The 15,538-nt window shown below is 43.8% G+C and overlaps 1 protein-coding gene across 1 annotated transcript in view; it reads right to left on the reverse strand.

The window, feature by feature from the left end:
- Window positions 1-7,992: 7,992 nt before the first annotated feature.
- The window catches only part of LOC139334888 (tyrosine-protein kinase CSK), a 58,993-nt gene continuing 51,447 nt past the window's right edge, over window positions 7,993-15,538 (reverse strand). Inside the window, exons 6-13 of the mRNA XM_070968137.1 lie at window positions 13,273-13,366; window positions 12,578-12,643; window positions 12,346-12,445; window positions 12,067-12,157; window positions 11,430-11,503; window positions 10,526-10,721; window positions 9,828-9,914; window positions 7,993-9,489 (exon numbers count right to left, since the gene is read on the reverse strand). Of these exons, the coding sequence (XP_070824238.1) occupies window positions 9,307-9,489; window positions 9,828-9,914; window positions 10,526-10,721; window positions 11,430-11,503; window positions 12,067-12,157; window positions 12,346-12,445; window positions 12,578-12,643; window positions 13,273-13,366 (891 nt within the window). The 3' untranslated portion in view covers window positions 7,993-9,306. The remainder of the gene's footprint in view (window positions 9,490-9,827; window positions 9,915-10,525; window positions 10,722-11,429; window positions 11,504-12,066; window positions 12,158-12,345; window positions 12,446-12,577; window positions 12,644-13,272; window positions 13,367-15,538) is intronic.

Consider the following 15,538-nt stretch of genomic DNA (forward strand, 5'->3'; position numbering starts at 1 on the left):
AACATTAGTTTTCATTTGAGACAGGAGATGTTCAGGCGTCTCTCCTCCTCAGTTTATCATTACATCTGTACAACTGTCACATGCATGTCAGTACGTACCTCTTTGTGGCTGCACTGAATTCTTGTATGTTGTATTTGTAGATAACTGGGATTATATTTCATATATACTTGTGAACACTAACAGACCTGCAGGTTTCTAGTAGGTCCTGTGTGATCTCACCAGCTTCTGGGAGGTGAGGTGTAGTTTTAGCATTCTGTTACAAATGGCAGCCTAGACGAGGATGCTGTCTGCTCGGCATTCTGCCACCCAGCCAGCTGCTCTTCTAAAAAAAGCGATAACAAACTCTTACTTCTGAATGACAGCAAGCATGACGAGTCTTCACCATCAGACTGTTGCTCTGACTCATAAAGTGAGGATTCATCAAGCCTCACATCGTCTGCCAGACCTGTCAGAGGAAAAGATTCTTTCAAGCTGAACAAACAATCTTTGCTCACCAGCGTCTCCAAATGGCAGCGAGATGTCCCCGGAAACTATTGGAACTTCAAAACCCAGAAATCCCGAAAGCTGATGTCAGTAAACTGAAGTCAGCCTGGTCATGTTTACCAACCCAACCAGTACAGATGAGAGCAGGCTGATGTCACATTCCTGTCGTCAGAACGTCCACGACTCCTTTTGGGTGAAAACAAGCTAAGTGCTGTCAAAGTGCTGACCAATCACCTCGTGTATGCTTGTGGCAAACACTTCATCACAGGTTTGTTAAATATGGCGTCCCATAAAACACCTGCTTTTAGAATGGAGTTTGGTGTGACAGTCTGTCCACTGTAAAGGCTGCCAGGAGTATTTCAATGTTAATAAGTCACATAAATTGAGCTGATCTCCCTTCCAATAAAAAAATATTGCAGACAGCATAAAGTAATGAAGGAAATGGGACTGAAACTGTTCTGTTTTTGTACTTCTCTCAGCTACAAAGTAAAAAAAAATCAAATAGAGAGAGCAGATCCATGTCGCCACAGCGGTGTAATTAGTTTACAGCAGGGGTGCCAAAACTTTTTCCCTTGAAGGGCCAAAACTGAAAATTAATGGTGGGCCAAGGGCCAAAACAAACACCTGCGGTATTATATTGTACTGTAAAGATGCAAAATGGCACTTTGGTCCCAAGTTCCCTTAACTGACTGACTTCCTGCACAAAGTATCAGTTTGCCTGCTGCGCTCAGATTACGAACAATAAATGGATAAATAATAATAATCAGGACTCCGACATATTTACAGAGAATGTTTAGTACTACAAAACAACATAAACAGTGATTCAGATAAGATTTTTTTTTCATTAGAAGCATCTGGCGGGCCAAATGGAACCTTATGGTGGGCCAATTTTGGCCCCTGGGCCCCACTTTGGACAACCCTGATTCACAGTAACATCACATTGGTTAGACTACCAAAACAGCAAAACAAAGCATCTTAATGGCAGAAAAAGTGACAAATGTCAGAAATACATTACCTGCAGATTCAATGAGGCAGTTGTTAACGTCAACTCTGGCCAATGGGTGGGGTCGTTCATCCACTTTGTGAGTGGAGTATCTGTCTATGCTCTTTCAATACTGCTACCCGACATAATGATGGATGGGAGACCCGACTACAGAAGCTGAGAACAGCTGTGCTTTCAATTATATTTAATGCTGTTGTCTCAAGATCACAAGTTACTTATTTCGTTATCTCAAGAACATGAGCTTTCTTATCTTGAGATAACAAGATCATCGACCCTCTTCTTACTCATTATGTTTATCAGAGATCAGCAGGGCCATGCCAGCATACATAGATCGCATTTGGACAACTTTAGCATCTGATTTAAGATGAAAATTTCAGCTCATTGAGCCACTTTTATTGATCGACACAGCAGATGTTATCAAGCTGAAATATTTTGGTGTCATAACTTTGGTGTCATAAATCTTCAGTGGATGTGATCCATTTTCATTACACATGACATCCCACTAAACAAGCTACACCATAAATGTGTTGATAAAAGTCCAGGTGAACAGGTGTCTGCAGGCTGTGTGGACATGCTGTGGGTGTCACTATACACAGTGGGATGGCCTTAATAATGTCCTTACCTCTGCCATCGCAACAGGATTTAATGGAGCAGCTCCTGACTAAAGCAGAAAGAGTCATTGCCATGATAAATGATCTTGATACCTCAAGAAATCTGCCTTTTGTTTTCTAATGAGATAAATTAACCCATTAACAGGATAAAACAGGCTTTGCTATCTAGAAATGATGAAATAATGAACTAGTGATCGCCTGATAACAGCATTAAGAAAAAGAATTACAAGGCTTCATTTGAATACGTCACAGCTCCAGCTTACTCATAGAGAGGACATACTGACTTGAACTTGCGACATTTTTGCAAAACACTGAGCAAAGCATCCCACCCCAGGCCTGTCTCTCACACAGTGGCAAAGTTACACAGCTACCAGTGGCAGTTACCTGCTGAGAGATGGCACCTGTCAGCTGAAAACCTACACTATTAGATTAATCTCAAGTGGGATCATGCACTACAATCCTTGTTTCACTCTCCTTTCAGCTCTGTTTTGGTCGCCACCAGCTTCTGAGAGAAATGTTGACTATTTCTGTGAACAGTTGTTAATCAGAGCTTTCTCACAGGAACAGCTGCCTGCTGTGATTGGCAAACCAGATCAATGAGAGATTAAACTGAACTCAAACATTTCATTTGTTAACTGTTATGCCAAAATAACGAGTTAAAAGTAGTGGTGTTAAATTGACTGATTTTACTTTTTCTCTGATGCAGCTCTATTTGTAATTTTGTGGCTTAATGTTATTTCTTGGTGCAGCAGAAATGTTCCTCTCTCATGTAGCTTTTGTCTGCATTTGGAGACAGTCAGCAGGATAATGTAGGCAGAAAAAGTTACTACGTGGAGTGAAGTGGTATCAGAATGGTGGCTCCCAGAGGCTGCAGGGCCCGTCACCCTCTCCTTATTGGGATGTGTGTTGGCACGGTTTCCCCCCCGCTGGCAACCAGCAGGCTGGGGGCCCGGGGCATGGGGAGGTGAAATGTCAAGCACAAAATGCAAATTCATGCTGACAAGTGGTGCAGAAAACATGTTCTCTGCGACTCGGGGAACCTTGATATTTCACAAAGTCAAATGAACATGTCAGCCAACACTGCAGGGCAAGTATTGGGTTATTTAAAGAGGAGGTTCAGAAAGCAGGCCGGTGTTACATCACAGGCAGCAGGGACTGTTTACGTGCAGCTCAGCGGACAAGGCTAGCCTTTGTTGTGGTTGTTATCCTCCTTCTCCAGTCTCCCTCTGTCTGTGAGCCATCGCAGTCTCTCATAGTGAGACACAGCGAGGTTGGGCTGATAGATGTGACACATACTGGTTCACATTAGTCCGTCATTACATCACGGCTGCGATCCCATCCGCCAGATCCACTGTCGGACCCAGTCCCCATGTGTTCTCTATCTCCAGCACTGAACTCCGAAAAACACTATGTGGCTCACAGCTTGAGCTTTGATGAGCAGCAAGACACCTTCAAGAATTGAGAAGCAGATTTAACCTCAGACGTTATTAATTCAGGGTGCTGTTGCTGTTGAGTGCTGTTAAAATGGAGATCAGAGTGTGATGATCTTCATTGAATGGACTGCCTCTGCTATGTTGAAGGACAACTGCATAGAGCTGCTATAAGTCTAGTCTTGTTACGATATATGGTACATGGTATCATCATGAGTGCTGTGTTACTGCTGCTTTGCACAAGCAAAGTGCAGCACTAACACTGTCACATGATAGGACAGGTTCGCATTTTCCTAAAAATCCCCACATGCCCAGATGCACAGTGAACGTGTTATTGGTTGTTGCAACAGTTTGCCCTCAACAGGCCATGAAGGGATTCCTTCCTAACGATATTTTAGACTCCAGGGTCCTCATTCGATGTTAAAAAAACATTCTGACAGTCAGCCAAAGCAAATATGAGGCTTTAGCAGTCTGACAGATCAAGTGCACATTTTCCAAAGTTAGTCTTTTTTGTTACTATGCATCCACTGCAGCTCAGCAAGGAGACACAGTCCATGAATTTAGGAAATATTGTACTAAAAAGATGGTAATTTTGGAAGATTTCCACTGTGTTTAACACAGACTTCTGAAGCCTCAAATTGCTTTGGCTGAGCTTTAGAGTGTTGTTTTTTTGTCACAGAACACAGACTGTGGATTTTGTCCCTCATTAATTACAAACAATGTGAGTTAGGAAGGAATCTCTTCATGGCTAGTATGGAGAAAAGAAATGATTGCAAGCACCAACAACTGTTTCACTGTACATATGTGGGTGATGTTTTACAACACCCTGCAAGAAATGATAAGCTTTCCTGCATTCAACATGTATGCACTGTGCAGTGTGTACAAATGGAAAACAGAATTTTTATATAAAACATGTCTGGATAAGGCACGAGTTCATTATATGTGCATTTAATTCATAGCTGAAGATCTGTTCCTTCAGTACAGGATGTCCAGATGACGCACACCGACGTCTGAAGTCGTGCTGTCTCTTGTCCTGAAGTTGATGGATCGACGCTGTGCTGATCAGCAGCTCTGTTTATGAGGTCATGCCTCCTGCAGTCAGACATGAAAAATACACTAAGCTGTCGATGCAACTGAGAGTCAGAACTTCCAAATGTGACGTTAAGGCGCCAATAATTACGTGGCATAACTGATGCTGTATTAGAGTAAATAGAGCATGTAGAAGAATAAAAGTCCATATGTTGCATACGGCCAACAGGGGAGGGATCCAGCCTGCTAAAACTACTTAAACTACGACACTGCGGTGACACAGCACAGGGGCATGAATTCAGTGCCTCCACACAAGGACAAAAAAAGTGGCACCCATGTCTGGAAGGCTAACATCCCTGTCTGAGCGATTGTCCCCAAATAGAACCTAATTGCAACAGGAAATTGTATATTTCAGGCTGTTTGGCAAAGTGGCGAGCCCAGACAGAGGAAGGCAAGTGATGTGACCATGTGAAAAGATCTCTGTCACTGAGCCCATGTGCACATTGGACACAGTCAGTCACAAGTTGGCCTGATAATGTCAATATCATTTCCTTCATCTTCTGTCAGCTCCACGCCTGCTCTTTGTCACTGGAGGAGGCTGGAAATGGAGAACTCCCACACTCACTCAATCACAGAGCTGGAGCCGTATAAACAAATCCCTCAGTGTCAGTAATTCAGGGGTATGTGCCTTTCTCCCCTGCAATCTCCCGCATCACTGAACTGGCTTTAAAGGAAGAGTTCAACATTTTGCGTAAAACGCTCTCTTGCCGAAAGTTAGATGAAAAGATGATTGCCGCTGTCATGCTTACAGGCTAAGATATGAAGCTAAGACCAGTAGCTTAGCATGAAGAGCTAGCCTAGCTCTGTCCAAAAGTAAGACATGTGCATTCCAATACTTAAATTAACATCTCTAGAAATGCAATGTATTAGTTAGTGAGCTTCAGAGGTGATTAAAAACATTTTTATCCAGTTCACCCACAATGGGTGTGAAAACATGCACGGGTTTAATAGATTCACATACTGGCGTTAAAAGCCGGAATAACTCTGGGAAAGCATCATTCCGTTCCATAATCGTGTGCTGAGGTGCCCTTGATCCATTTCTGCAACCTCCAGCTGCTTCAGTGTAACTGACTGATTTTACAGGGTAGCTTCCATGCAGCAGTGGTTCATCTGTGCAAATATACAGCAGTTGTGCTGCAAAAACTATGATGCTTGGGAAAAAAAACACATCCCCCTGAACACTGACAGTAAAAAACTGTTAATGCTGAGTGATCCAGACCAGAGACAGCATGCAGATCTGTGTGTCTTCCTGGTGAGTCACGTGGATTCAAGAAATCTGCCATCATGTAGGCCTAACCCAGCAACAGCACAAGAAGCCAAGGCTGACTGCAAGTAAAAAAAAAACAAAACTTCACCACCTCACCCTCATTCTGTCACACATGTAAATCTGTCAGGTGCAGCTTGACACACAGGAGAACAATGCACATGCCAACTACACAAAAACACACGCAGCCCTCAGCATCTTCCTCGGACTCGCCCAAAAAATTGTGTTGGTGTAATCAGATTAATTCAGGAGCTAATTTGTTGCTGTTGAGTGTGCCTGGCTGCAGTCAGCCTAGCACAGATCCATAACTTATTGAGAGCAGATTAACACATCAATCCTCCTGCTGGTCCCTGCTAAGAACGCAGAGCTGTGTGGTTGTCAGGATTATTTAAGTGTGAACGAAAGACCGAGGCATCCAGATGCGAGAGCTGTGCATTAACTCTCACTTCTGTCATCACAAGCTCTCATCACAGTGAGAGGCTACCTCTAGTTGGGCTCCACGTTTTAAAATATATTATCAGAATTCATGTTTTATTGAATTAAACTGGTTTACTGCACTAGCGGACTAGAGACAAGATCTGGACAGCAGCAGCAGCAGCTGTGTCCATCTCTAACAGAGCGTCCTTGAACGAGGCGCTGAGCGTCATTAAAGGGTGCCGCTGCCTCTGACCTTTGATGGAACATGCACATCTCCAAATATAATCTCTGATATTTTGAGTAACTCAAAATGCAATTTAATCTGAGATTAGAGTTCTGTGCTGCTCCTTCTCAGATCCCTTGGGAACTCAAGATTGTATGACGCCTCCTGGTGGCGACTTTTGGCAGTCAGGCGACATCCAGAAACGTTCCCTCAATCTGCTAATGAGCTGTACTCTTTGCCAGTGAGTCGAGGAGACAAAGTGAGTGGGGGTGGGGGGCCTCTGCAGCGGGCTGGTCTCGTGCGGCCGGACGGTAGCTGGCGTGATAAGTCCTGACAGCAGCACAGTCTTGGCCATGAGCACTGACTGCCTTGCTTACGTAACCTGCCCATTGTTACCGCCTGGTCATTGTCGTTAAAATTCATAGGAATCGCATGAAATTACGCTACAAACAGTTGTTTTCTGCAGCTGCAGAAGATGCAGGGTTTGGTCAAAGTCACAAAGACGGGATTTGAGTTAAAGAGGAAACACACGACAAACACGGACACATTCAGGTAGACTGGTCACTGGTCTCCTGTCCTCTGGTAAGTTACTGCACAGGGGCCAATGGGCTCTCTCTAAAGAGCAGAGGAGGCACACTGAGGCCGGCGTCTTGTTAACTGGGACCTGCTCAGTTGGCAGAACACCAACTGCTTCACACCTACAGTATAAGGCTGTGTTGACACTTCACCACCTGTTCATAGCACTTCTGCTATCAAAAGTGGATCACAGCAGGATTATTTATAGCTGTGAAGAGGCTCTGCTTTGAGACAGACGCAAGACACGCTTCTTTCATCACTTCAGTCGTTTGGTCTCGTGATCCTCGCCACAGATTGCTGGAGAGCTTAATCAAAGAACTATTTTGTCTTTTGATGTGATTTGAGGGGGCAGGGAGGCTAAAAACTCAGCAAAACCTGTTGAGAAAATAGCTGTCATGACAAAGTAAAAGTGTTTTCCATGCTGTAAGCCATCTCACTCAGTCTGAGTGGCACCAATGTAACAGCAGCTAAAAACATGTTTAAACTAAATGATATTTTTTATTTCTGTGCATTAGTTTGAGCTGCTGGCTTACGGGCTCCCCTTTGAAACTGGGGTGGCCCTCACCTCTTTCTCATGATAAGCGCAAGCTCACTGTAATTGACGGGGGACAAAGCTATAGTCCAAGTTCAAATACTCAACGTGGTACTGTTGACTCAGCTGCTGAATTCATCTCTGCTGAATATTTCCACAGTAGTATGAACACGAGGCGATGCGAGGTGCCATTTGAAAATCCTTTATGTAAAACCCTGATACAGTGTGCACTCAGATCACACACAAGCAAACACACAGGAAGGAAATGTGTTTATATGAACACAGTCCTTACCCTCACACACACACTCTCCCTCTCCCTGACACACACACACGCTGATATAATGATGCAGGTGTTGGCACTCTGTTCAGATGGAATGATTTATTCATAATCATGATAGCATAATAAAACAATGAACATTGAAAGCACTGACAGTTGAACCCAAGGCCTCTCACACACAGCATGCACCACCCCGACCCCAGCGTTCCCAGAGACACTGAACATTCCTAACGCCAAGAGACTCCTGGCTTCTCAAAGTCCTCCTTTTTTATTCTCTGCACAAGTCAGTTTTTTCCTTGTTCTTTTTTTTATTCCTTTAAATATATTTTGATATAAAAACAAGCCCACATATGATGAATCAACCATGTTTGTGAACTGCTTCTCCCCCTTCTCCTCCTGTTATTGTCCCGCACCCCCCCACCACCACCACTCCTCCGGGCTGTATTGGGTGAAGGACGAGCATGATACTGGCGCCCAAATCCTCTCTCTTCCTGTTCACACTCTCCTCATGGACACTTGGAAAAAAAAGAAAAAAAAAAAAAGAAAAAACAAAACAAAACAACACAGTCTGGTGGGGTGATGGTGGAGGTGGGGGAGACAGCACTAAAAAAACGGTTTGATAACCTCCCTGAAAAAAAAGAAAGCAATAAAAAAGATCTCTTAAAAAAAGTAATTAAAAAAAAATCAAACCACAACAGTCCAATTGAAAGAAGTGCTGGAGGGAAGTCTGGAGCTCTGTAGACTGGAGGCACTTTGGCACAGAGCGAAGGCCCCACACCTGACACCACGCCGAGGGGAGGGGGGAGGGGGGGGGAGGGAGGGAGGGATGGAATGACAGAGCTGGGCTGAATCATGCAGAGCCACACGGTGATACAAAGATCCAGGAATGATAGAGACGGAGGGAAGAAGAAAGAGCACCTGACAAACGTGGAGGAAAAGGCCAGCCTCCCCTCCAGTTAATGCCATGTTCAGGAGAGGAGGGGAGGAAAAAAAAGAAAGAAAAGATAGAGGAGGAGGAGAAACTTGGACCAAGAGAAAAGAGGCAGAGATGGAAAGAGAGAGAGAGAGAGAGAGAGAGAGAGCGGGTGAGCAGCAGCAGGTTTAGAAGGAGGAAAGAGCAGTGGCCCGTCGAGAGAAGAGGAAACTGTCTGGCAAAAGCTATACAACACAAACAGGAAAACAGTCTTTGTATGGAAGCAGAGGGCGGCTGGTGGACGTCTGAGGTCAGGGGAGGGGGCACAGTATGGCAGTCCCACAGGACAATGGGCTGGGCAGGCAGGAGGAAGGTACTGTGGTCCCTCATCTCCTCCTCTTCCTCCTCCTTCTCCTCCTCCTGCTTTACAGCTGTGCTGGGCTGTGTCTCCCCCCCTCCCCCCTTCGCCCCCCCCGTGGGCCTCCTCTTCACAGGTAGAGCTCCTTGGCTCTGATATGCTGCAGCTTCTCCCTCAGCATGCGGAAGGAGGGCCGCACCACGGAGTCCAGGGTCCAGCACTGCTTCATCAGGTCGTACACCACGGGTGGGCAGCCGTCTGGGGCGTCCATCTTGTATCCCTTCTCTACCCGGGGCACCACCTCTTTCAACGGCTGAGAGACAGAGACAGAGCAACGATGACACAGATTCTTGCTGTGGACATGTTGGTCAATACTCGGCGAATGCAGCTGACAATGTGACTCAACTGCACAACAACAGGCAAAGATTATTCTCCACAACGACAACAAAAACTAAAGACTAAACATGTAAATAGAAATAATTCCATTCATAAGTTAGAGTACATAGTGCGTCACACTTGCTCTTGCAGTTTTGAGGTCAAGACAGTTCACTTATCTTTACAAAGATAATAAATAAAGAAAAAAATAGTGGTCCCGGTAACAAAGACTGCCATCTGCTGGTACACCTCGGACCTTGGTGTTCAGGTACTTACAATTCTAGGGTAAGGCACGCGGCCAAAGGAGTAGATCTCCCAAAGAAGGATTCCATAACTCCAGACGTCAGACTTGGTAGAAAACCTCTGTTAGACAAAAAACAGAGGAGAAAGAAAGAAGAAAAGTGGAGCATTAACTCATGTTCAGAGAGTGTTTCCTCCATCCATCAAACCTGAGGCTTGGTTTCTTTGTTTTAGTGCTTTTTCAGGAGCTCAAGTCAGGAAACATGAATAACACGACACTAAACACAATTCTGATTGTACTTTGTTTTTCTCAAGTAAATATTAAAGATATTTCAAATGCGGCACCAGATGCTTTCAGTGAGCACAGACTCCAGAGGTTTCACCTGAACTCGTTAACAAACCCGGTGCCAGGAGCATCACAGACAAAAGCTCTCTAAGCTTTTCTGTGAACACACTGGGCATCACACAAGAACCACATGGACGAAGAGATTTGCTCTGAATTGGCACATTAAGAGATTTTGCTGCCAATTTTTTCCTCTGTGGCATCAATGAAATTGACAATTAGTCCAGCCCTGTTGTACAAAACCCTGTTGTCCCTCACAGGGAGGGAGTGCACAGAATTCGAGTTAATAATTGCGATCATCCCCACTCACTACTTCAAATCTTAGCATGCTGGTGCTGAGGTTAAAGTAGGTGAAGCACGTGCGACCCATCCACATGCTGTCTTCTCTCACCTTCTCTCTTAGTGCTTCTGGGGAGGTCCATTTAACGGGCAGCTTGGCAGTGTCTTGTATGGAGGAGGCCTCCTTGGTAAGGCCGAAGTCGCTGACCTTGGCGATGTTGTCGTCAGACACCAGCACGTTACGAGCTGCCAGGTCTCTGTGGACGAAGTTGTTGGCCTCCAGGTACTCCATGGCTTCACACACGTCACTAGGTGACACAGCAAGACAGGAGAGATGATGAGCGAGGACTGGATGACTGGGATGATAACAACCCACAGGTGTGCATCTACTGCTTAATCTATGTGGACATATTTGTGGCTGTGCACTCATGCCAGGACACATCCAATGATGACTACAGTGCAAATAGAATTAATGCAAAAAGATGGTGAAGGTGGACAAGAAAAAACAGGCTAAACCAGAAAATACTACATCAATACTTGCTTTATTTTCACAAAGTTAAATCTAACCTCTTGCACGTCTCCTGCAAGTTCATTTAAGGATTACACGATCTCCCTCTAAAGATGAATCATGAATGCTTCCTTGTGGGTGCATGTGATTTATGTGTAGTGAACAGAGTGTTCACACTTATGTAACCGTAGCATTCATTTTAGGTTGTGCTGGGTTACAGCATCAGCTAAATGGTGTTAAATTAAAAATAAATAAAGACTTTAAAGCACTTGACTTGCAGATAAAGCAGCCATTTATCAAGGCAAACAATCTGAGGATGGTTGCTTCAGTAAACAAATGGGTCTTTTATGTTCCCAGTCAAGTACGTTACACTAGCTTTTTGAAATTCCATTCCAATCCTGACAGCGAAAGAGCAGCAGTTCAGCTCTAGACCCTGAGCTGTGCTGATTAAACATTTGTCTTTGGTACAAATGTAATAAGCACTTGAACAGAGATGAAGAGGACTCACAGGGAGAACTTGAGTAAGCAGTCCCCACCAAGCACAGTCCGTCCTCGAGAGCGCAGGTAGTCCACTAGGCTGCCCTGTGACACAGTTCACATTATGAACACAACATGTGGAGGACATGCAGCATTTTTAGCACCCCTCAAGTGCTGATGTCAGCTCAACTGAGCAACATGAGGCCACACTATGTTTCAAATAAGTTCATACAAATTCAAACGCTGAAGTGGCTCCAAACATAAAATCATGTCTTTTTCTATGACATGAGCTATTTGGATGATCAATTCTTCATGAGTTATTCAGGTGATTATTAATAGAAGCTTTATTTGTACTAATTTCTTCTTTTTAGTTGCTTTCTGTTGGAGGGTGAGATGAAAACATTGATACCACTCTCACAAAGTAAATATGACACTAGCATGAGCAGTGTTTAACTTAGCACAAACAGTGGAAACAGAGGGAAACCTCTAGTCTGCTCACAATGAACCTGTTGTATCATTTTGTGAATATTAAACAAGCAATGTATGTTTGAAAATATAAGCATATTTTCACTACTCTTCCCACACGTTTTTAAAGATGTTAAGGCCTGCAAAACAAACGTTTAGTAGATTAACATGCGAGAAGACTGAAGAAAGATTGTGTGACAGACCTTAGCCATGTACTCTGTGACGATGTAGAGACTGCCCCTCTCCTCCACAATTACCCCTAACAACTGCACCAGGTTGTTGTGCCTCAGTTGCCTGCACAAAACACAAATAGAACCAATCAAGTGTGCTGGAAAACATTTGGGTGTCTCTGTGTATCCAAAAGCATTTTTTTTCTTAAAAGATGTGGACAAAAAAAAACCTGTGTTAGAAAATGACTTGGCAAAACGCAAGCAAATTCTACACGTAGCATGAAGAACAAAGACATAGTTGGAGCATCTTACGTCATGACAGAGGCTTCGGCGATGAAAGCCTGTGCTGTGGCATCATTTTTGATACACTTGACCGCCACTTTGGTCCCTCTGTAGTCTCCTACCATCACGTCTGACGAGGACACAGACAAGGTGACATTTTAGTACATCATCATTTTAGCACGGGCGACTTTGGTCTCTGTTATTATGGCTCTGATGTATGAAATTTAATTATGCAGAGATCCTTGTGAAATCAGTTCCTCACCTCCAAACTCCCCTTTGCCAATGGTCTGCAGGAGTTTCAGCTCCTTCCTGTTCAAGGCCCACCCGCCTGCCAAGACAAGACAGATAACACTCAGCAGACTACAGTCAACGACAATCATGCCGCAAGTCTAATAATATTACCATGAATCATTCTAAGCATTCTAAATATTATAAGATTAAGTTATAATCACAACAAATTTATACTATTTTACATGCAAAACATTAACATGAAGGAACCAGAATTACTTTACTATTCCAAAAATGCATTAAACAAATTCATGGGCGAGTTTCACATGTCCTCTGGTCAAAGCTCTTTCATTTGGAAGGAAAGGTGTTGATTTATTCAACCATTTAGCTTTTCCCAGTTTTCTGGTGTAACAATTAGCTGGGTCAGATGAGTGTATGAAGCGAGGCTGAGGTGGAGGAAGACTCGGATTGACCTTGAGAGCTGGTGAAGCCCAGCAGTTGTCCCCAGACACACAGAGACTAATTACTCTCTGCTGATTAATGCTATTAGGACTAGGATGATAGCGCATTCTTGCAGGGATGCAGGCTTTGTCAGTAAACTGCGTATGTGCCACACACGTTAAGCCTGTGAGGTTTATGTGACGGTATCTAACACAAGCACAATAATGTCCCTCCCTGTGTGCATCAGTGTCCCTGCAGAGCAGAGTAATGAGCTCAGTATGTCCTTACTCCTGGAGAACTCGTCCTGCGCTGCCACCGTTCCCTCCATCAACTTGGGTTTAATCAGCCTGGTGCAAAGGCCATCGGCATCTTTGGTGTAATGCTGGGGACAGAATTAGAGAGACATACGTCAACATGTTTAAGTGTTGGAAATACAATACAATAAAAATCCAAGTTATCTATCAGATTTCATTAGAGTTTCATTGTCTACACTTTTATCTAATCTAACATTTAAAAGTCCGCACTGTATACAGTAATAACTCACTCTCACATTTTAGACCGAGCTGAATGACCACTATTAAATCTGAAGGCTGAGCCCATATACAAGCTTTTGATATGCAAAACAAAAGTGAGGCTGTGGCTTCCAGCAACACTCAACAAAAGAACATGAAGGCAGTGATGAAAAGAAGAGTCAGGCTGTGTTGAAAGAGTTGATGTGAGGGGGCTCCATCCATTTAAAATGTACAGGATATCAGTGGTGTTTTATCGTCACGCATGAGAGAACTTTCATCAACAAGCATCAGCGTTAAGGGAAGAGAGGTTGTCTTGAGGGACAACAGACTCTCCGCCTTGTATCCTCCTGTTATGAAAGGTTTTGATCATCACAGCAACATAGGAAACTAATTTTATGACACACAACCAAGACGAGAATAAACACAATTCACTGTGCGTCTGTACTGCAATTATGCATCAACTGAGTTGGCGGGATCATTGGTGGCTGAAGTGAATAAGCCGCTGCTGCACGTGTAAGGCATCTGAAAAAGCCTCTAGATTAGCTCCCATGCTGAGAGGGGTGAAAGTTTGTAACATTTATTATGGGAACCAGCAGCAGAGGAGTGCGTGGGTGTGAGAGAGGTCACTGCATTTGATCTTTCACCCCCAGAAACACACCAAAGCAAACAAACCACAAACCAAAAAAACATCTGCTCATCATCATGAAAGCAGGTTAGACACCATCAGCACCAATGCACATGTCCCAGTGTGGTGATATTCTATTCATGTGAGAGATATGTATGAAATCTGTCTTCTAACAGAGCGCTGAGGTTGCACTAGCCATCAAACTTTGATGTGAACAGATTAATAAGACAGCATTAGGGGAAGCTACTCCACCAACAACAAAACCAATGTTACACAACTGCAACAGGGCCAACAGACCACACAGTGTAAGGTACTCTGACAACCACCAGGGGGCAGCATGATGAAGGGGGGGACAGCTCCTGTTATTCAACACTGATGCTCACATATGATTAACAGCAACTGCACCACCCTCTACACATCTGTACATGTATACACAGCTACACATATTTAGACCTAGCCATGTCATTTGTTATTGTATGCTCAGTGTTTTCTAGATCGTTGTGGATAACGTACAGTAAAGCCGCTTGTTTAACACACTGCATTTACTGGTAATGTATTGAACACTTCACGGTTAAATTCTGCCTTTTAATGCATGAAAATGTATTTTTAGTACACAATGGTACTGGATAAATAAACATCTCACCCATATATAATTAACACAGAAGCTTGTAATCACAGAGTAAAAATACAAAATGGGCATTGTAGCTGGAAATACTTTGACCATCGTGTTACACCCTTGTATAAATCATAAGGAGCCATCTTTGGTTCAATTCACCAGTATCATTGCATAAATGCAGATGACAGACATATAACTGTGGATGGAATGATTGGTAGAAACGAGGCCTGGGTCTCTCGTGGTATACATGCTATATGCATAAACATATTCAATGGGGAACATCCCAACTCTCTTAAACTGCGTCCACTTGCATCTTAGCCTGTCGCATTGAGGTTGTGTGGAGAGACGGAAGGAAGAAACCAAGGCAGGAGAAAAGGACGCAAGGAAAAAATGTTTCTGGAGAAATGAGACGTCCTTTCCTCTAAGCATCCCACAGTGTCCAATAAGTAACTGATATCCAATGAGAGTGCGTCTGTGTCTTGTGTATCCTCGCTCATCCTCAATCCCCAGAGCAGAAACAGGGTTTGAAACAGCATTCAAAACGGCCAGAAAGACTTCAATTACAAGAGAGGGTTGAGGAGCGGGGAAATATCAAATAAGAGACTTGAGATGTACCCTATGTGTATGCATATGTTGGTCTACATGAGACCTGCTGTGACAGACCAATAAGAGCAGGGCAACAGTGAGAAGGCCAGAAAAATACACAAGAATGCAAGGAATCCTCTCATAGGCTATTATAGAGAGAAAGAGAAGACACAGGGGAATGCAGGCAGGGGAGAGGATAAAGATATAGAGATATTG

The sequence above is a fragment of the Chaetodon trifascialis genome, chromosome 1 (genome assembly GCF_039877785.1).
Source record: "Chaetodon trifascialis isolate fChaTrf1 chromosome 1, fChaTrf1.hap1, whole genome shotgun sequence".
Classification (NCBI taxonomy): Eukaryota; Metazoa; Chordata; class Actinopteri; order Chaetodontiformes; family Chaetodontidae; genus Chaetodon; species Chaetodon trifascialis.